A 22,798-nucleotide genomic window follows, 5' to 3' on the forward strand; every position below is an offset into this window, starting at 1 on the left:
ATTCAGATTATGATGTCATGGTATCTGGTCTCATTAGTTGAGTGTTTATGATCGCACAGGAGAAAAATTTCAAATGAAAGGGCCATGTAATGTATGGTTTCACATATTTTAAGGAAATATTTAAAAGAGAAATAGTGTGATAGTGTGTCTTAAAGTGTTATGAATGTTATACTGTATTAGTAGCATCTGGCATGATATTAAACAGTGTAAGAAGATATGTAGATTTCAGTTAATTTTGTTTATATCCCTTCAAACATTGTGGCAACACCTCTAGTAGGTTTGATGTGTTACGTTTGGGCTTTTTTATTGTGTTAGGTTTGGGCGCAGCTAGAGCAGGCAGTATATTAGATATCAGTAGCTGAATATTGGTAAACAAGGGAAGCTATAATAAGAATAGAAGCTGACAAAATAGAAATCTTCTAAGGAGATAAACTTACCTCGTATGGTTATAAGTAGATATGGATTAGGGCAAACTGTTTGGGATGGAGGACAGGAAAACATGAGACTGTCAGATGCCTATATTTTACGTGGTATCAGAATGGTGTTATGCTGGTCAGGGGCAACTGGGTGGCTCAGTCGGTTGAGTTTCCGACTTCAGCTCAGGTCATGATCTCACGGCTTGTGAATTCGAACCCCACATCAGGCTCTGTGCAGACAGCTCAGAGCCTGGAGCCTGCTTTGGATTCTGTTTCCCTCTCTCTCTGCCCCTCCCCTGCTTACAGTCTATCACTCGAAAATAAACATTAAAAAAAAAAAAGAATGGTGTTATGGTGGCCAAAAAGAGTTTATAAAGCTGGTCAAATATGCTAGTGAAGAGAAATTTTGGAGGCAGGGAATGACAGTCTATCCACCTTTTTTTTTTTTTTTTTTTTTTTTTGGCCTGTAGTGGTTTAGAAAAGTGTCCTATTTGGGGTCATCATAGTTAGTAATAGTTTTTACTTCCCAGCTAACTTTCTGGTATTGCAATTTGGAATTGTCAGTCAACCACGAAGGGTCTAAAATTTTATCTAGGTTTAGTGTGTCGCAGTTTCACAGATGCTGGCAGAAAACATGAAAAGCCTGGGTCAGAGATAATGGACTTGATTATTCATGGCACAGCAAGCTGCATGAGCTTCATGCTCAGGTTGGTTCCCCTTGCCCCTCAAGTCTCATAAAGGTAAGTGACAAAGGTGGATCCTGCACTCAACAGTGGGTTTTCATCATAGTTGAGGAAACCCAAGCTTAGGGAACCCTAATCTTTTATAATGGTCTACAAGTGTATCTGCCTGGCCCTTGCTCCAGAGGGAGAGAACATCATGATTATGCTAAATAGTAAACAGGCTCTGGAGGGAGACATCATCTCTGTTTTTGAAGGCTATTGCCTATGAATATATTTGAAAAGATGAAGGCAGTTGAGCCTTTTTAAATTTTTTAAAAAAGTCATTTTAATGTTTGTTTATTTTTGAGAGAGAGACAGAGACAGAGAGACAGAGTGTGAGCGGGGAAGGGGCAGAGAGAGGGAGACACAGAATTGGAAGCAGGCTCCAGGCTCTGAGCTGTCAGCACAGAGCCTGATGCAGGGCTCAAACTCATGGACTATGAGATCATGACCTGAGCTGAAGTTCAACGTTTAACCGACTGAGCCACCCAGGCACCCCAGTTTTTTTTAAAAAAAAAAAAAACAAAAAAACTGTAGAAATACAAAAGACCCATGGAAAATTATCTCCCAACAGGAAGTAATAAGTGTGAAAAGTCTTTGAGCTCTGAGTGTTCTCTTGGCTTTTGTACTCTGTTCTGTTTTTTCCAGCTTTTAAACCAGGAGTTGGCAAACTTTCTCTGTAGTGGGGCAGAAATTAAATATTTTAGGCTTTGTGAACCATATGATTTCTGTCATAACTACATAACTGGTTGTTATAGCAGGAAAGCAGCCATAGATAGTATGTAAATGGATGAATCTGGTTATGTTCCAATAAAGCTCTGTGGACATTAAAATTTGAATTTCATTTGATTTTCAGAAATCACAAAATATTTTTTCAACCATTTGAAAATGTAACATCTCATTCTTAGCTGTGGGTCATACAAAAATAGGTGGCAGGTCATATTTGGCCTGTAGGCCATAGTTTGCCAACCTGGTTTATATGATGAATTTTTAAAATATAATATATTGTTTTAATATAGCAGTCTTGCATATGAGAAATCATAATTAACATTTCATAGCAATTGATAGTTCTAAAATGCTTTCTCATAAATTATTCTAATCTGCAAGATAAGCATTATTATCTCTATTTTATGGTGAGGAAACTAATGCATAGAGAAGGAAATGACCTGTCTAAATTCATAAAGCTCTTGTACGTACACCTTAAACTTTCAGAATCAGAGTGTCATGCCACTATATCTTTAATACTCATTAGTGCCAGAATGTTTAGAGTTTAGTCTTTATTATTTTTTTATTTAATTTTAATTAATTGATTAATTTTTTTATTTTAGAGAGAGAGCATGAGCAGGGCAGAGGGGCAGAGGGAGAGAGAGAGAGAATCTTAAGCAGACTCAGTACTCCACATGGAGCCTGACGCATGGCTTGATCCCATGACTCTTGAGATTTTGACCTGAGCCAGAATCAAGAGTTAGACTCAACTGACAGAGCCACCCAGACACCCCTAGAGTTTAGTCTTTAATAAATCGTAATGATAATAATTATGCTCATTTCTAATTTTTTATTACCGTATTGTATTGTCTAGCTACTTTAATATTTGATAATTGATGTTTTGATAAAGGCTGGATATAGGAGGTGAAGGTCTTTGTTATGTTTGTTACAGTTTGTTAAAGATGTGGCAGTTGGACAGTGTAATTATTCATATTCTATATTTCTTTTCCACGTTTTCAAAGATAATAGTTATTTCATTTTCAGATATACATTATGAAAATGTTTTGTCCTTAGGTCACTTGTATTCATGCTGAACTAAATTTTTAATTTATCTAGCAGTATCAAAATTTTTAAACTCGAGATGTTGCAAACATTTTCCATAATAATGTACTTTTTGGATTGCTTCCCTGTCAGGTGGTTGAAGATTATGCTGGAAGATGGCAGGTCCCTTTGCCACAGCTTCAGGTTCTTCAGACTGCACTTTGCTGTTTCACATCAGCCAGTGCATCATTCCCAGATGAATGTGAGCACGTACAGTATGTTTTGAGTAGCCTTGCTTTGTAAGTACTCTTTGCATCTTATGGAAGTATTATTTTTCTTGACGTATTTGGGAATTGGGTTTTGATTATTTTCTCTGTGGAAGGAGCCTTTCCTAAAGTCTTCCCTCAAAAAGAAATTTCTAAAATCTTGGACTATAACAACAACAACAAAAAATTCTATTTCTTCATTTAAGTATTTAGGTTTAATATTGAACATTTAACCACAATTTTACTTTTAGTTTTAGAGCTAGTTGGAATTGTTTCATGGATTCTTATGGTCACTACCATCACTTTCCTTTTTAATTCCCTAGCTCTAATGGTAAGTCCCAGAACACAGCAATTGAGGCCATCATACTTAGCAGAGGGACCTTAAATCAGGTCAGAAAGAGGTTAGGAAGCTTCTGGTTTTTAAAAATACTTGTAGAGGAATTCAAGTTAAAGATCACAAACTGAGCACTTATGTTTATTCTTTTTGCCCTTCTAGATCCTACTAAAATTATAGTAAAGATGTAAAAGAGAGAAATACAGTGAAAAGAAAGTAGAGAAGAGCCATCAGTGAATGAAAGATTTCAAAAATTTTCTTGGGGAGAGAAAACAGAAGAGTGAATGGTCATTGAAACATGACAGAGCAAGTCACAACGTAACTTGCTTTTTGTTTCGCGCATGTGTACGTGCGCCTCAAATCACACATCACAATGTGTTATGAAATCATTTATCAACATTATAAATAAAATAGAAAATATCAGATGTCTTGTAGGATAAGTATCATTTAGTGGAATTCTTGTTGTTTTATATATTTTAATCTATGTGTATACTTGATTATTTGTAAAACATTTTTAAAAACTGTGGGTAGCAGTTGAAACAGAATTATACTCTGCTTTATAAGATAGGAGGTCTAGTTTGTCCTGCCTGCCTCCTCCCTGAATCCTAGAGAGGTGTAGAATTTGAATATGCCAAGCATGAAATAGAGAGTAGGGAATGGGATACTTTGGGAGAGTGTAGATAAAGGAGTTAATTGAAGTTTTTCCATTTAGGCCAATCACCAGGCCTTAGGGCCAAGTTGGGGTGGGGAAAGAGTTGCTATTTTTTTCTTTTCTCTAAAGAAATTAAATGACTTTGGACCAATGATCTTTGCATTCTGGCAGCTAAAGTTTCCTCTTTGAGACAGCTAGCTAGTCACTTAATTACCCTAAAGAAAAACTCATCAGTCATCAAAGTCTAGACATGCTTATAGAGCTCCCAATTAATCTGCATATGGCCTTATTCTTAAAAATTGATGGGTATTCAGGAGTCATCAGACGGTTGAGGAATGCCTTTAACATGAACAAAATACAATGAAAAACTTAAAAAAAATTTGGAAGAAATAGTGTTAATGTAAAAACAAAAAATTAAGAGAAATATAAAATCTGTAATGTGTATTTTCAGAGAGAGTTGAGATGATATGTGTAACGTTAAAACATCAACACATCATGCTGTGAGAATGGAATAATGAGAAATCAAAAATGAGTTTTTGGAAATTAAGAAAATATGATGATGGCTAAAATGTAAAGTTCTGTAGGAAATTTGGAAAGTAATGTTGGAAGAAATAATCCAGAATGTAAAATAGAGTCAAAGAGAAGGAATGTGTCAGAGAAAAAAAAAATGATATGGTACCTTTATGTTGGAGGTTTATTATCCTAACTAGTTGGAGTTTGAGAAAAAGAACTTACAGAAGATACATTGGAGGAAAAATTTAAAGACAAACTAAAAGAATTTCCCAGAACTGAAAGTCATGAACTTCTAGACTGAAAGAACTCAAGAAGTGCTCACACAGTGAATATAAAAAATTCGCCACCAAATACATCATTTTGTGATTTCAGAATACCAAGAATGAAAAAACAGATTTGAACACCTTGTAGAGGAAAAACTAGGTCACATGCAAAGGAACAAACATCAACTTGGTATTGGTCTTCATTAACTAACAGTGGGTGGTAGAATATAATGAATGAGTGTCTTGAAAGATTTGAGAAGAAATTATTTTCAATGTAGAATTTTGTACTCATCCAAACTGTCAGTGAAGTGTGAGAGTTAGAGAGAACATTTCCAGGCTTGTAAGGATGTAGAAGAGACTTGTCGGCATACCCTTTATTAAGAAGTTATTAGAAGATGTGCTCCAGAAAAATGACAGTGGATCTAAAAAATAATGGTTTTTACTTGAGATAGAGGGGTATAGGATCACTATTGAGTAGTAGGTCTTATAGATGTAAGACCTTCAGTAAAAATGGAGATTTGAGAATAACTTTGAGAATTTAGTACCATTTAAGGTAGTGGCAAAAGGCAAAGAACATAAAAAGGGAATTAGACACTCCAGGAAAATTAAAAATAATCTGAACAGAAAGAATACAGAATCATAGCAAACTACTTAGATAATGTACTGAGTGTTATTTAGTTTCCTTAATGTAAGTAATGCTTACTGACTTTGAACTTTTAGATAAAGTACAAAAATAATTACAGCTGCAGAACGGAAGGAAATTATTCAGCTTTCAATATAAGAATATTTGATGCAAATTGTGAGTTGAAGTGAAGAATAAGAGCACTAAAAAATACCCTTCCTTTAATTCTCATTTTACAAAACAGTGTCAGTAGTACATGAAACCATAAATAAATGTTAAGTAAAGTTACAAAGATCAATAATAGAGGAAATAATAATAATAACTAATGGGAATGTGGAATTGGTTGTGTAAGGAGTTAAATTTTCTTCCACAGCAGGAAGTCAAGAAATAATATTTACAACTAGTAGGAAATACTGACAAATCTTATTATCATCATTGTTATTATCTTATTATCAACAGCAACTAAAAATTTTGCAAGTTGTTGATTCTGGAGCATCGGACTAGTGAGAGGACTTAACTCTTTCTGTACACTTAACATTTTTAAATCTTGTAGGTGTAGTAATTTTATATATATTAACTATATGGGGTTTTTTTTGCTTTATATATGTATATATAAAATTTAAAAGAATGCATGTACATTGTGTTTCTTTAAAAGTTTATTTGTATATATTTAAATTTGGAGGTGGGAATTATGTGAGGTGATGAATATGTTAACCAGCTTGATTACAGTGATAATTCACTGTCTATATGTATATCAAAACATCAAGTTGCACACTTAAATACATACAATTTCTGTTTGTCAATTACACCCCAGTAAAGCTGAAAAAATTTTGGGGAGAAAGAGTTAGATTTATATAGATAACCTTGTATAGATTTTAAGAGCAATGCAGTGTCAAGAAAATTATATTATTAAAAAATATAGGGGCACCTGGGTGGCTCAATCGGTAAAGTGTCAAGACTCTTGATTTCCGCTCAGGTCATGATCTCACAGTTTTGTGAGATTGAGCCCTATGTCAGTCTCTGTGCTGACAGCACGGAGCCTGCTTAGGATTCTCTCTCTCCCTCTCTCTCTCTGCCCCTACCCTGCTCGTGTGCTTGCTCTTTCTCTCTCTCTCTCAAAATAAACAAACACTTAAGAAAATATATTATTTTCATATTTATTTTATGATGCCCAAATGAATATGGGAGATGTATTAGGACTTTTTGATTATAGTTGACAAACTTAAGCTAGTTTAAGCAAAAAGAAGAAGGGCGTGGAGGGATTTAGTGGATGACTATACCATGGAAAAGCAAGGACTAGAACTAGTCTCAGGATTTTCTGAATCCAGAGGGTAAAATGTCATCTAGAACTATTCTTTTCCTTTCTGTCTTCCCTCTTTTGTTTTCATTCACTTGGGGCTGCTGACAGTTCTGGGATTAGACATAGTTGATTAAGCAAGAGAGAAGAAACTCCCTCCCCCTGTTTGTAATTCTCAGAATAATTTTTGGGAGCTTGAGCTCAGCCAACGTGATGTGCCCACTGCTTGGACTAATTGCTGTGTTTAGGACAGTGAGGAGTGAGGATGCTACATTGACAACCTGATCAGAACCATAGAAATGTTGGAGGGATGAGCAAGAAGTGAATCGAGGCAGTGTGAAGGAGAGCTGGCTAGGTAAACAAACATAACAGATGTCTGCTACAAAGAGTGTCATTTTAAAAACTACCAAAACGGTTTTAGTTATTCTGTACTGATTTCTGAGGAAAATAAAATAAGTATTAAAAGGAATACATTATTTGTAAGAGGTGTTTTTCTTGTTTCAGTGCCTATTTGGATTTTTCCCCTCCTTTACCTATATAATGTGTGTTAACATTAGTGTTGTAATGGGAAATGCTTTTAAGGTTTTCAGAACTACATTATTATTTTTTAAAATTTAACTCATTTGTTAGCTTCTGTTTCATTGCTTTCTAGCTTTTTTATTACTGCTAATGAAAAAAAATATTAATAAGCAGAAGCAAATCTTAGATGGACAGTGCTAGGTAAAAGAAAGCAAACTATCTTAACGATTTGTCAAAGAGTAATATTCCTTATAAGGAAAACTTTCTGCATTATTTGAATTTAACAGAAAAGTTAATTGTATTTTTAATAACAGAAGAAAAATGAGGAAATAACAACATGGTGACTATTAAAAGAATAGCAAGTCTGTAACAGTGTTCTTTTTTTTTTTTAACGTTTTATTTATTTTTGAGAGAGAGAGACAGAGCATGAGTGGGGAGGGGCAGAGAGAGAGAGGGAGACAGAATCTGAATCAGGTTCCAGGCTCTGAGCTGTCAGCACAGAGTCTGACGTGGGGCTCCAGCTCGCACACTGAGAGATCATGGCCTGAGCTGAAGTTGGATGCTTAACCAACTGAGCCACCCAGGTGCCCCTGTATTTTATTTAAAGAAATATGTAAACCAGAAAATTCTTCTAATAATTATTCCATAATTATTCATTTATTCGTTCTGTAAATCTCTGTGCTTGGTTCTAGGCTAAAATAGAAAATAAGATAAGTCCTTGATCTCAAAGACCTTACAGAACTGAAAAAAAAAAAGAAAAGAAAAAAATATATATTTTTTAAGTTTTTTTAACGTTTATTTACTTTTGATACGGAGACAGAGTGCGAGCAGGGGAAGGCCAGAGAGAGGGAGACAGAGAATCTGAAGCAGGCTCCAGGCTCCAAGCTGTCAGCACAGAGCCCAATGTGGGGCTCGAACTCACGAACCATGAGATCATGACCTGAGCCGAAGTCGGATGCTTAACTGACTGAGCCACCCAGGCACCCCTGGAACTAAAAAAATCTTAAACAAGCAGTCATAATATTATTACACAATAATTATGAAAGAATTACGGGGTACAATGAGAGATTATAATAGGGGACTTGACTTGGTCTGAGAAGGCAGGGAAAGTTTGCTGGGTGAACTAACACTTGAGCTGAGCTCTGAACAAATGTTAGTAATAAATTAGACAACGGAGCAGAAGAGCCTCCCAGGGATGGCAAATAGAATGTTCAAGGTGACTGGACAGGATATCAGGATGTTTAATGGATTTCATTATAATTCATATCTGTTTGTTGAATTCTTGTTTATGATATATATCATGTATTTAAAATTTTGTATTCACTAGACACACTAAAAAATTATAGACAAGCTAAAGAATTAACAAGTAATATCTACAAGATTTTATTTTGTGTGTATACACATACATATATATGAAATATATGTTAAACATATAAGTTACTATATTCTGTGTCAGTGCTCTCTGGTCTATATGTCCACCCTCATAAAAATCTGTTCCACTTTGTGAAGATGGGCCTTCTGTAGACTGGGAGACTCTAAAAACTAGTTTTGTAAAGGTGTTCTTTACAGGAAGGAAAGTGGATCCTGTTTTTATTCATACCTGAGGGTTTTTTTTTTTTTAATTTTGTGGAAATGAATATAGTCCTATAGAGAATTGTCTTAAATTGACTGACTATGATTTTACCTAGGTTGATTCTTTTTGTAAGCTGCATTTTCTAAAGAAATGGTTTTGCTGCGTGTATATGTATGTATTTGCACTAAAAAGGACCTCAGATTAAATCTCTTTTATAGATAAGAAAACTGAGGCCTGAGAAGCCGAGGTGACTTGCTAGTTTTTCCTCTTGTTTTACTGTTTTAGATTGGTTAAACACTCATTCCTGTTTTACAGGTAGAACAAAGCCCAACACACTGAAACTAAGTGGATCTTCAGGCAGAGAACACTTTACCAGTTTCATATAAAATAAAAGCAGACTTGAATGCTGCCTTCCCAGCCTCCTTTTACCCCAACAGAAAGTAAATGTTCATAGACTTTAGCATTCCATGCAGGGTTCAGTGATGGACAGTATGTATTTGCCTGGCAGCCATTAGGTCTACAAAGATCCGTATGGTTCTCTGGAGAGGGAAGTAGTTCAGCTGGTAGCATTTATTATGTGTAGTGGCAAACACTACAAATGTATACCCTAATATGCCAAGTTGCCTGGGAGAGAAGACCAAAAGGCCTTTTCTTTGATGGAATTAAGTGGGTATAATCAGCATTTTATTTAGAGTGGCTAGACATTCATGTGTTAGGCCACACATGTAATGATGGATCAGTAACCCTTTTTGTTTATGTTGCCATAATGGACTGTCTTTCAATCACAGAATTTGTGCCTAATTTCGGTCTCTATTCAGCCAAGTTTTATTTGATTGTATTTATAACTTAGGTCTAGGCTTCAACTAACTTAGGAAATAGCCTAGAAATTAAAGGAAGAAAGGATAATTATAAAGGGCCATTTTTTGGGCAAGGCCAGGTCCCACAAAAGGTGTTTGTCTTAAAGGCCCCAATCCATGTATCCTTTCTCTGCAGCGTATAGCACTTTCATTGCTTCTTGGCTTTTTAATTATTTTGATCATTACTTATTCAAAACCTTAATCACTTGTGGCAGTTAATTTCATTTATTTTATAGAGAAATCTAGGCTGTCTAGCCTGCTATTTCTTTGTTTCCTCTCTGTAAAAAAAAAAAAAAAAAAAAAAAAATGATTCCCAGGGCTCCTGACTGGCCCATTTGGTAGAGTATGTGACCCTTGATCTCAAGGTTGTGAGTTCAAGTCCCACATTGGGCATGGAGCCTGCTTAAAAAAAGTTAATTAAAAAAAAAAAAAAAAAAGGAAATGGCTTCCTTTTCAAGGAAATTGGTGGTCCTAAAATAAATCCCATGCCAAATTCCCTGAACACTGCTTTGTTTTTCTTTACCATTACATTGGAATATTTTATTTTCAGGATTTGTTGTCAACATTAGACAGACCTGCATGCATTTGTTTATATTGGCCATGTTTAGAAACTCAGCATTTGATTGGGTGCTTATGCTCGTAGTGACTCGAATCTTTTTTCTTATAAATTTGGTCTTTATTGCTCCATTTGTTAATTTCGAGGTGAAGCAGTTGAGACTGCATTTTATTGGCATTTTATTGGCAAAGAGATAGAGATTATTAACTGATACATTTATGTTGGCAGAGATGAAATGTGATCAGGTGATGACATACTCTATGCCCATCCATGTTAGTAAATATCAGAATCTAGACGTATATACATGCATAGTTTTATAAAATAGTATTTCCTTGCTTTTTTATTATAAATGAAGGAAAGCTTGATAATTCTCTTGGTCAGTGTAGATATACAGAAACTAGAGAGAAAAAGCAGTAGACTAAAACCTGTTATTATTTCCACTGCTATTAGGAAGATTATTCTTTTTTTTTTTTTTTTAATTTTTTTTTCAACGTTTTTTTTTTATTTATTTGTGGGACAGAGAGAGACAGAGCATGAACGGGGGAGGGGCAGAGAGAGAGGGAGACACAGAATCGGAAACAGGCTCCAGGCTCTGAGCCATCAGCCCAGAGCCCGACGCGGGGCTCGAACCCACGGACCGCGAGATCGTGACCTGGCTGAAGTCGGACGCTCAACCGACTGCGCCACCCAGGCGCCCCAGGAAGATTATTCTTTAGAAGAAGATGTGTATAGTCATTATGGTGTAAATACATGTTTGAATTTTTCTGAATTTTAATGTCATAATTTTGTGCTAAGCCAGATTCCTGAAAACTACGGATCTGAACCTTGTAACTTCTTCCTTCCTCCCTCCCAGTAGCTTTGGTTCCTAGAACTGGACCACAATGCCATACTGTCAGCTTTCATTGTGGAATAAAACAAGAAAAAGAAAAAAACAAAAACAAAACGAAATGCTTCTGAAATTGTTAAAAAGGTGACAAAATTTTGCTCATTGCTCCTTATACAGAAATCTTAAAAAATATTCCCTTACATGGACCTAACTTACATAAAGCAAATATTAAGAAGCCTAAAGAGATAAATAGACAGCAATATAGGAATAGTAGGGAATTTAATACCCCATTTTCATCAATGGTTAGATCATGCAGACAAAAAAATAAGGAAACACTGGCCTTAAACAACACATTAGACCTGATGGACTAACCAGAGATATAGAGTATTCCATCCAAAAGTACATTCTTGTCAAGTGCACAGGATAGATCATTTATTATGCCACAAAAAAATGTTAATAAATTTAAGAAGATTGAAATAATATTAAGCATCTTTTCTGACCACAGTGGTATGAAAATAGAAATCAATTACAAGAAGAACAAAAGAAAAACTAAAGGTCAGTATCTCTGAGGAGCATAGATGCAAAAATACTCAACAAAATATTAGCAAACTAAATACAACAGCATATTAAAAGGATCATACACTAATCAAGTGGGATTTTTTTCCAGGGATGCAAGGATGGTTCAGCATTCACAAATCAATCAATGTGATACACTGCATTAACAAAGGATAAAAATCATATGATTCTCTCAATAGATGGAGAAAATCATTTAAGAAAATTTAACATCCATTTATGATAAAAACAAAAAAAAAACCTCTCAACAAAGTAGATATAGAGGGAATGTATATCAACATCATAAAGGCCATATATGACAAACCCATAGCTAACTCATACTCAGTGGTGAAAAGCTGAAAGCTTTCCCTCTAAGAGCAGGAATAAGACAAGGATTCCCATTCTTGCCACTTTTATTCACATACTAGTGGAAGTCCTAGCTAGAGCAATCATGGGGGAAAAAAAGGAAAAGAGAAGAAAAGAAAAGTCCTCCCAATCAGAAAAGAAGTAAAACTCTCTCTACTGGCAGATGACATGATATTACATATAGGAAACTATAAAGATTCCACCAAGAGGCTATTAGAACTAACTTAAAAAGTCAATAAAGTTGCCAGCTACAAAATCAATGTACAAAAATGTTGCATTTCTTTATGCTAATAATGAACTGTCAGAGAAATTAAGAAATCAGTTCTATTTACAACTGTATCAAAAAGAATAAAATATCTAGAAATAAATTTCACCGAGGAGGTGAAAGACCTGTATGTATCTGAAAACTATATGGCATTATTGAAAGAAATAGAAGAAGACACAAGTAAATGGAAAGATATTCAACGCTCATGGTTTAGAAGAATTAATGTTAAAATACCTATACCACCCAAAGCAATCTACAGATTCAGTTCAATCTCTATCAAAAATCCAATAGCATTTTTCCCAGAAATAGAACAAAATAATTCATAAGATTTCACTGGAACCATGAAAGATTCCAAATAGCTAAGGCAATCTTGACAAGGAAGAACAAAGCTGGAGGCATCATGTGACCTGATTTCAAACTATATTACAAAGCTGTAGTAATCAAAACAATATGGCATTGGCATAAAAACAGACACATAGATTAATAGAGAATAGAGAGCCCAGAAATAAATCCATACATATATGGTCAGTTAATTTACTGGAGCCAAGAATATATATTGGGGAATGGACAGTCTCTTCAATAAATGGTGCTGGGAAACTGGACAGCCACATGCAAAGGAATGGAACTGGACCACTGTCTTACACCATACACAAAAATCAACTCAAAACAGATGAAAACTTGAACAATAAGACCTAAAACCAAAAACTCCTAGAAGAAAACCTAAATGATAAGCTCCATGACATCAGTCTTTGACACCAAAAGCAAAGGCAACAAAAGCACAATAAACAAGGGGCACTACATCAAACCAAAAAGCTTCTGCACAGCAAAAGAAGCCATCAACAAAGATGAAAAGCAGCCTACCAGATAGGAGAAAATATTTGCAAATCATGTAGCTGATGAGAGGGTTAATATCCCAAATATAAAAAGAACTCCTATAACTCAACAGGAAAAAAACAGTCTAATTAAAAAATGGGCAGAGGATCTGAATAGACATTTTCCCAAAGAAGACCTACAGGTACTTGAAAAGTAACAGGTACTTGAAAAGCTAACAGGTACTTGAAAAGATGCTCAACATCACTAATCCTCAGGGAATTGCAAATCAAATGATAGTGAGTTATCACCTCACACCTGTCAGAGTGGCTATTATCAAAAATACAAGAGATAAAGTGTTGGCAAGGATGTGAGAAAACCCTGGTGCTCTGTTGGTGGGAATGTAAATTGTTATAGCCACAATGCAAAACAGTGTGGATCACTCTCGAATTAAAAGTAGAACTACTGTATGATTCAATAATTCTTCTGAGTATTTATCCAAAAAAAACAAACCTACTAATTTGAAAAGATCGGTACCCCTATATTCATTGTAGTATATTTACAGTAGCCAAGAAGGAACCTCAGTGCCCATTAATGGATGGATGGGTAAAGAAAATGTGAGATATATACATATATAAATGTACCACAAAACAGAAGGTGTCGTGTTATTTGTGACAACATGGATGGACCTTGAAGGCATTATGTTTAAGTGAAAGAAGTTAGAAAAAGACAAATATCATATGATATCATTTATATGTGGAATTTAAAACAAAACAAATCCTAACCCATAGATACAGAGAACAGGTTGGTGGTTGTCATAGGTGGGCATTGGGGGTTGGGCCAAGTTGATGAAGATGGTCAAAAGGTACAAACTGTGCTGACAGCTCAGAGCCTGGAGCCTGCTTTGGATTCTGTATCTCTCTTTCTCTCTCTGCCCCTCCCCCCACTCATGCTCTGTCTCTCTCTGTCTCCAAAATAAAACACTAAAAAAATTTTTTTTAAATAAATAGATCATTGGAATGTAATGTACAGCATGGTGACTGTAATTAATAATGTATATTTGAAAGTTACTAAGAGTGTACACCTTGAATGTTCACCAGAAAAAAAATTGTGACCATGTGTGGTTATGAATGTTAATTAGACTTGTGGTGGTGGTCATTTTGTAATATATACAAATATCATATTATATTGTACACCTGAAACTAAGGCAATGTTATATGTCAATTATATCTCAATAGCAAAACTTTCCCCAGGATCCAGTTACCAAGACAAATATATATTTTTTAATATTTAATAATATTGTAAATATGTGACTTCTATTGGCTCTAGGCTATTATAGTTTTCTCAAGCTACGATATACTGAATAAGTTTTCCATTCTAATTCTGTAACGGGGTTAGGGGGATAGAAAATAATTTCTTGCTCATCTTGTAGGGAATAGTCCTCAAATGCATGTTTGTTTCCTTTTTTTACTTTTTTTTTTTTTTTTTTTTACCTTCTTTTTGATTAGTATAATATAGGTCGTTTCAATCAAGATCTAGTTAGGGAAATGTGAGTCATGCTAGATAATTTAGTAGAAGGAATGTAACTTCTAGTACCACTTAAAATGTTTTTAGAAGATCTGAGGAATAGATGAGGAGAGGATGGTGAACCCAAACTTGGTTATAGCAACCCAGGTTGCTATTAGCCCTTGAAATGGAAGGACAAGGGAAGAAGGAGGTATTATTAGAGTCCAGAGACTAAAGATGGTTGATAAGGGGAAGAACCACTGACCTGTGTGAGAGGGGACCTTGGAAGAGATGTAATTACTGCTGAAAATGACCCAGAAGAAGAAGGGCAGGGGATAAAGACTTCTCAATGTTGCCTTTCACCTGTCTTTCATTTTGCCACCATTTCCCCTCTTTGGCCAAACCTAACCAGAAGCCAATTAGCTAATTAGAAGCTAATTAGCTTCTGTGTAAGTGACAGAGACCTGTTTTTGAAAAAAAAAAAAATCAAAAACAAAAAAACCTGATTATTGAATTCTAGGTTAACAGGGTTTTTTCCCCCTCCTCAGTACTTTAAAGATGTCCATCCCCTGTTTTCTGGTTTGCTCCCTCCCCACCCCTGATCTTATTTTTGTGGCCCTGTATCTAATGTGCCCTTTTGGGAGGCTGCCTTTAAGAATTTCCTTTTACTGGGGTACCTGAGTGGCTCAGTAGGTTGGGCATCCCACTTCGGCTCAGGCCATGATCTCATGGTTTGTGAGTTCAAACCCTGGTTTGGGCCCGCTTCGGATCCTCTGTCCCCATCTCTTTCTGCCCCTCCCCTGCCTATGCTCTCTCTCCCAAAAAATGAATCAACAGTTAAAAAAAAAAAAAAAAAAAGAATTTCCTTTTGTCACCTTTTTGCCCCCTTTTTTTGTAATTTAAGTTTTGACTAGGTAATACATGTTTATGGTTCAAAATTCAAAAAGTATGGTGGATATACAAAAAGTATGGTGATATATCTTGCAATTTGTGTTTCCATTTCTATAGGCAATCAATGTAATTATTTTCTTGGGTTGCTTTACAAAAGATATTTTATGCATATACAAGAAAAAAATTGATTCCCTTTTCCTCCATTTTACAAAAATTTTAGTATAGTACATACACTGTTCTGTACTTCTTTTTTTCACTTGGATATCTTTCCCCATTAATATAGAAAGGGCTTCATCAGCCATTAAAGTGGCTGCAGAGCATTTCAGTCTTATGGATATATAAAAATTTAATTTAATTAACCAATACTCTACAATGGGTATTTACTTTTTGTTCCAATCTATTACCGTTATCAACACTTTAATGAAACGCCATGTATGAGTGGTCCTTGGAATATGTACAAGGATATACATATATATTTTTAATGTAGGTTTGTTGGCTTATTTATTTATCTATTTATCTATCTATTTATCTATTTATCTATTTATGTATTTATTTATGTATTTATGTATTTATTTATTTAGAGAGAACAAGTGGGGGAGGGGCAGAGAGCGACTCCCAAGCAGGCTCCACACTGTCAGTGCAGAGCTCAACTCAGGGCTTGAACTCAGGAACCATGAGATCATGATCTGAGCTAAAATCAACAGACACTTAACAAACCGAGCCACCCAGCAACCTTGAACAAGGATATTTGTATACTGTAGATGTATCTTAGGAGAATTGCTAGATAAATGAATTTGACATTTGTTATTTTGGTAGATAAGTTTCTTCTGTAAAGGTTGATCCAATTTACAATACTGCCAGCAGTATAAGAGTACCTGTTTGCCTACACCTTTGTCAATACTTGTGTTTTTTAAAAAATTTTATGACAATTTTCAAACCTATTCAAAAGTAGAAGGAATATTATAATGGACTGCCCTTACCTATCATCAGCTCCAATAATTATCAACATATCATCAATCTTGTTTTGTCTATACATCCTCACTCCTTATCCATTTCTAGTTCTCTTTTTAGAAATTTATTATTGTTTAGTTTTTTTGAGAGAGAGCACCCTGTGCGAGTGGGGGAGGGGCATTTAAATGTTCATTTATTTTGAGAGAGAGAGCATGAGCAGGGGTGGGGCAGAGAGAGAGGGAGAGACACAATCTCAAACAGGATCTGTGCTGTCAATGCAGAGCCTAACATAGGGGTCGATCTCACAAACCGTGAGATCATGACCTGAGCCAAAATCCAGAGTTGGGTGCTTAACTGATTGAGACACCCAGGTGCCCTAGTTCTCTCTTTTTTTTAATTAATAGCTTTATTGGGGTATAATTTTCATATTATTAAATTCATGCTTTGTAAGTGTTTAATTGATAATGTTTAGTAAATTTAGAGTTGTGCATCTGTCATCACAGCCTAGTTTTACATTATCATCGTACCAGAAAGCTTCCCCCCCCCCCTCCCCGTGTTCATTTTCACTCAATTCCCAGTCCCTCCTCAGCCTACGGCAACCCCTGATCTATTTTGTATCTCAATAGAGTTGTTATTTCTGGACATTCCATACAAACAATATGACACAATGTGTAAACTTTTACATATGATTTCTTTCATGTAGAGTAATGTTTTTGGGTTCATCCATGTTGTGGCACTATGAGTAGCTCATTCCTTTTTGTCCTGAATAGTATTGCATTGTATGGGTATATAGTACATTTTGTTTATATGTTCGGCAATTGATGGATATTTAGACTGTTTCCAGTTTTGGGCCATGAATATTTGTGTATAAATCTTGTGTGGACAGATGTTTTTATTTCTCTTGAGTAGCTACCTAGGAATGGAATTGCTAGATGTTATAAGTTATAGTTAACATTTGTTTAACCTAGAACTGCCGAACTGTGTCCAAAGTGACTCTACCATTTGAAATACTAACAAGCTGTCTAAGGGGCTTTCCGCTGCTCCACATCTTCATTAAGATTATTTAGTATTTGTTTTCATTACTATTTTTTTTTCATAATAACCATTCTAGTAACTGTATGGTGGTATCTCAGTTTGGTTTTAATTTGCATTTCCTCAGTGCTGTTGATGGCAGCCATCTTTTTGTGTACTTACTTGCTATTGGATATCTTCTTTGGCAAAGTGTCTAGTCTTTAAATCTTCTGCCCACTTGTTAGTTGGTTTGTTTGCCTTATTGAGTTGTAAGACTTTTTTATATATTCTGTTTATACATTCTGTATCAGATAAGTGATTAGTAAATACTTCCTCCCATTCTGTGGCCTGTCTTTCCATTTTCTTATTGGTATCTTTTGAAGTTTATTCCTGGTTTTAAGAAATTTGATTGTAATTTGCTTTGTGTAGTTTCCCTCACGTTTCTTTTTTTTTTTTTTTTAATGTTTTTTAATTTATTTTTGAGAAAGAGAGAGAACATGCACACACACACATAAGCAGGGGAGGGGCAGAGAGAGAGAGGAAGATATAGAAACTGAATCAGACTCCAGGCTCTCAGCTGTCAGCACAGAGCCTGACATGGGGCTCAAACCCATAAACCAGGAGATCGTGACCTGAGTGGAAGTCGGACACTCAACTGACTGAGCCATCCAGAAGCCCCTCATGTTTCTTGATCTTATGCTTCTTGGATCTTTGGGTTTATAATTTTTTAAAAATTTTTTAATGTTTATTTTTCACAAAGAGAGACAGAGCATGAGTGGGGGAGGGGCAGAGAGAGAGAGAGAGAGAGAGAGAGAGAGGGAGAGAGAGAGAGGGAGACAAAGAATCCAAAGCAGGCTCCAGGCTCTGAGCTGTCAGCACAGAGCCTGATGCAGGGCTCCAACCCACGAACTGTGAGATCATGACCTGAGCCAAAGTTGGATGCTTATCCAACTGAGCCACTCAGGCGCCCCTGGGTTTATAATTTTAACCAAAATTGGGAAATTCCTTAAATTATTTTATGTTTTCAAAGATTTTTATTTTTAAGTAATCTTTATACCCAATATGAGGCTTGAACTCACAACCCCAAGATCAAAAGTTGCATGCTTTACTAACTTAGCCAGCCAGGTGCCCCTCGAAAATTATTTCAGAAACCACCATTATGTTTTCTTAAGGGAGGACATTTGAAGAGAATCCACAGTGGACCCACTGTTTACTGATGGTTCTATTCATTTTTTCATCTCACATACTGTAGTTTTTGATCTATAAAAGTTTTATTTGGGTCTTTTTTTTTTTTTTTTTTTTTTTTAAGTAGACTACACGCCCAGCACAGAGCCCAGTTAACTCACAATCCTGAAATGAAGACCTGAGTTGAGATCAAGAGTCAGGCGCCTAACCAACCGACTCACCCAGGAACCCCAATTTGGGTCTTTTATATACTTTTTTAACCTGATATGGTTATTCTTTACCTTAGAAGTTGGCAAACTATGGCCTATGGGTCAAATGCTGCTCCTCCCCACCCCCCTTTTAAATATGGCTTCCAAGCTAAGAATAGTATGCATTTTTAAATAGTGGTGTTAAAAATGTGACAGAGATCTTATGTGGCCTCCCAAACCTAAAATAGTATCTGGTAACCCAGCCTCCAACCTAACCATAATCTAACAGTAGAGGAATTTAAAGCTGGTGGTGCACTGAAGGTCATGATAGCAACAACATAACACAAACCCACTTAATTTATGACTAGATTTACTTAAATTTCCCTAGTAAAGGCGTAACAGAAGAAAAGGCATGGCTATCCCAGGCATAAATACTATTAACATCAGTGTTTGCTGTTGTATATCATGAAGTCCAGCTTTTAGCTGAAAATTATAGACACGTTAAAAAAAAAAAAAGGCAAGGAAAAAAATGTACTATCAAAAGACAAATCAATTAGAAGAACTAAATTCATATATAAAAGTTGTAGTGGAAAAGGTGGGTAACATGGTTAAACATATTGAAAATTTCAGCAGAGAGATGGGACACTTTAAGAAGACTGAATGGAAATGTTGGAAATTAAAAAAAACATAGTGCTAGATGAAGAATGCCTTTGTTGGGCACATAAGTAGAGTTGACACAGTTGAGGAAAGAATGAATGAACTTGAATATAAGTCAGTAGAAGTTACCCAGACTAAAAGTAAAAGAGAAAAATACATGAAAACAGAGCATTTAAGACCTTTGGGGAAATATGAAACTGTATAATAATGTCTACTAGAATCCCAGGAGAAGAAAAATGAGGCTGAAGAAATACTGATAAAGTGACAGCCATGAATTTTCAAATCTAATGAAAGACATCCAACCAGAGATCCAGGAAACTCAGAGAACAACAAGTAGGATAATTTCAAACACTTACACACTGACCTGCCATCTAGATCACCTAGATGTATCACATTCAAACTCTGAAAATGAGAGAGGAAATTTTGAAGGCTACCAGAGTCAAAAGGCATTAACCTAAATTAGAAGACTAAAGATAAGAAATAGAGCAGAAATCTCAGAAACTAAGCCTGTCAGAACACAGTGAAGTGACATTTTTAAAGTGCTTAAAGAAAACAAAACAAAATAAACCCTCTCTAATCAAGAAGGAAAATTAAAAATGTTTTCAGGGGGGGCTCCTGGATGGCTCAGTCTGTTAAGCATCTGACTCTTGATTTCGGCTCAGGTCATGATCTCACGGTTCTTGAGATGGAGTTCTGCATCGAGCTATGTGCTGACAGCTCAGAGCCTGCTTGGGATTCTCTCTCTCCCTTTCTGCCCCTCCCCTGCTTGTGCTCACTCTCTCTTTCTCTACAAATAAACATTAAAAAATAAAGATGTTTTCAGGGAAGCAAAAGCTGAAAGAATTCATTCTCAGAAGACCTGAACTACAAAAGGTATAGTACAAATAGGATGCCAGACAGAAAATCTACCCAAAGAAACGAAGAGAGGTGGAAATGATAAAAACTGAAGATAAATATAAAATTGAATTTTTCTTAATCACTGTGAAACATAACTGTCTAAAGCAGAGGTTGGCAAACACTTTTCTAAAGGGCCAGGTATTATTTTTAGACCTACAGGCTATAGAGTGTTTTAACTATGCAACTGTGCTCTTGTAGCACTGAGGTAGCCATAGACAATACATAAATAACTGCATGTGGCTGTGTCTCAATAAAACTTTTACAAAAACTGGCAGCCAGCCTTTGGGCCATATTTTCCAAATGCCGAGACTAAAGCAAGTATAGTAAAACCTTAGCTTGTGGGCATAATTTGTTCTGGAAACATGCTTGTAATCCAAAGCACTTGTATATCAAAGCAAATTTCCCCATAATAATGGAAACTCAGATGATTCATTCCACAACCCCAAAATATTCATATAAAAATGATTATAATACTGTAATATAAAATAAATACAAAATATAAAGAAAAATAAATTAACCTGTATTTTCCTTCGAAAGCCTTCGTGGCTGGTGTGAGGGAGACAGAGAGGAGGCTTATTGTGTAGGACGACTTTCACTATCACTAATGGAATCACTGCTATTTATTGGCTCAGTGGAATCTTTTTCTGCCTGGGGGCCATTGGGTACACTCACATGGATGTTGACTATGGTACAGTATTAATAAACTCTTGTCATATACTGTATTTAATGTAACTGGCAATAAGGCAGCAGAGGAAAGGGTCTATATCTGCAGGCAGGCTGACCTAGAATGAAGCAAAGCATTCCTAAGCTTACTCATGTATGGAAAAGCAAAGGACTGTCCATAGGTACTTTGAAGTGACAAAAAATACACTAGTGCCAGTTGTGGGCACCTTCCAGTGTTCTGAAAAATCAGATTTCTGCCAGACACCACAGCCTGAGACTAAGCATCTGAGCATGGGAGACAATCACCCACAATCCCACAGCGAGAGAGAGAAGAATCATTGGCTCATTGTGTGACATTCAGCGTCATGTACTACTCGTACTACTCGTCTTGCAAGACATCGCTCATTTATCAAGTTAAAATTTATTAGAAATGTTTGCTTGTCTTGTAGAACACTCACAGAACAAGTTACTTGCAATCCAAGCTTTTACTATATTGTAGTGAAACGTTGGTTTAAAGTGAAAATGAATGACAAGAATACCACAAAGATTATTATAGTAAACCTAAAGCAGCATAATATTTGAAGGTATGCTGGGACTTCTTAAACATATATATTGTAAATCCTAGGGTAACCACCAAAAACATTGAATACAGAGCTGGCCATATTAAGCCTAAGTAGAGATAAAATAGAATCATAAAATTATTCAGTCCAAAAACAGGTGGAAGAAGAGGTCAAGGGCAACAATGAACCAGAGAGAACAATAGAAAACAGTTTATTAAGGAGCACCTTAAGGTACCTTAAGGTGGCTCAGTTGTTTAAGCATCCCACTCTTGATTTCAGCTCAGGTCACGATCCGTGGATTGTGAGATTGAGCCCCATGTCAGACTCTGAGCTGATAGCACAGAGCCTGTTTGGGATTTTGTCTCTTTGTCTCTCTCTCAAAAAAAAAAAAAAAGAAAGAAAAAAAAACTAAAAAAAACAAAAACAAAAAACACAACTATTAAGAGAGTAGGTCCTAATCTAAGCACATCAAAAATTATATTACATGTAAATAATCTAAGCCTATTAAAAACAATGGTTGGTTGGATAGAAAAAACAAGATCCGCTAACAGGTATATATATCCATACCCCTATGTCCTTTTTTATGTGAACAGATATATACTTTACTTTTTTTTTAAACTTAATATTATATCTTAGAGATTCCTCCATAGTGATACAGATTTAGTTTAAGCTCCTGTTTATATTTCATAGTATTCTATTGTGCACATGTACTATAATTTATTCAGTCATATCTTCTAATGATAGATATTTGGATTGCTTACATTATTTTCATATTCTAAATAGTAGTATAATTAATATCCTTTTGCATACAATTTTTTTGTTTACATTTTTACCAGTAGATTTTGGGGTGCTTTCCTAGAGTCTGTCAAAGAATGAATAGATATGTAATTTGCTAAGTAGTCCACAGTTCTCTCTATAATAGCTTGTCGCATTTTACATTGTCACCCACAAAATTAGGCCTTGTTTACCTTTGACCTCACCAACTGAGTATAATCAAACTTGATTTTTCTGCTAAAGAGAAATGGCATTTCAGTGTAGTTTTAATATGTATTTTTTTTATTGTGAATGAAGTTTAACATTTTTCTGCATATCGTTACAAACCATTATTTTTTCATTTCTCTTTTGATTTTGCTT

General features: G+C 35.5%; 1 protein-coding gene across 2 annotated transcripts in view; it reads left to right on the forward strand.

Annotated features, from left to right (window-relative positions):
• Positions 1-22,798, forward strand: part of ZNF654 (zinc finger protein 654) — a 92,664-nt gene that overhangs the window by 26,014 nt on the left and 43,852 nt on the right. For both annotated transcript variants that reach the window (XM_015065956.3, XM_053220705.1), the window contains exon 2: positions 3,038-3,183. In XM_015065956.3, the coding sequence (XP_014921442.2) occupies positions 3,038-3,183 (146 nt within the window). The remainder of the gene's footprint in view (positions 1-3,037; positions 3,184-22,798) is intronic.

This window comes from Acinonyx jubatus, chromosome C2 (genome assembly GCF_027475565.1).
Source record: "Acinonyx jubatus isolate Ajub_Pintada_27869175 chromosome C2, VMU_Ajub_asm_v1.0, whole genome shotgun sequence".
NCBI classification, from domain to species: Eukaryota; Metazoa; Chordata; class Mammalia; order Carnivora; family Felidae; genus Acinonyx; species Acinonyx jubatus.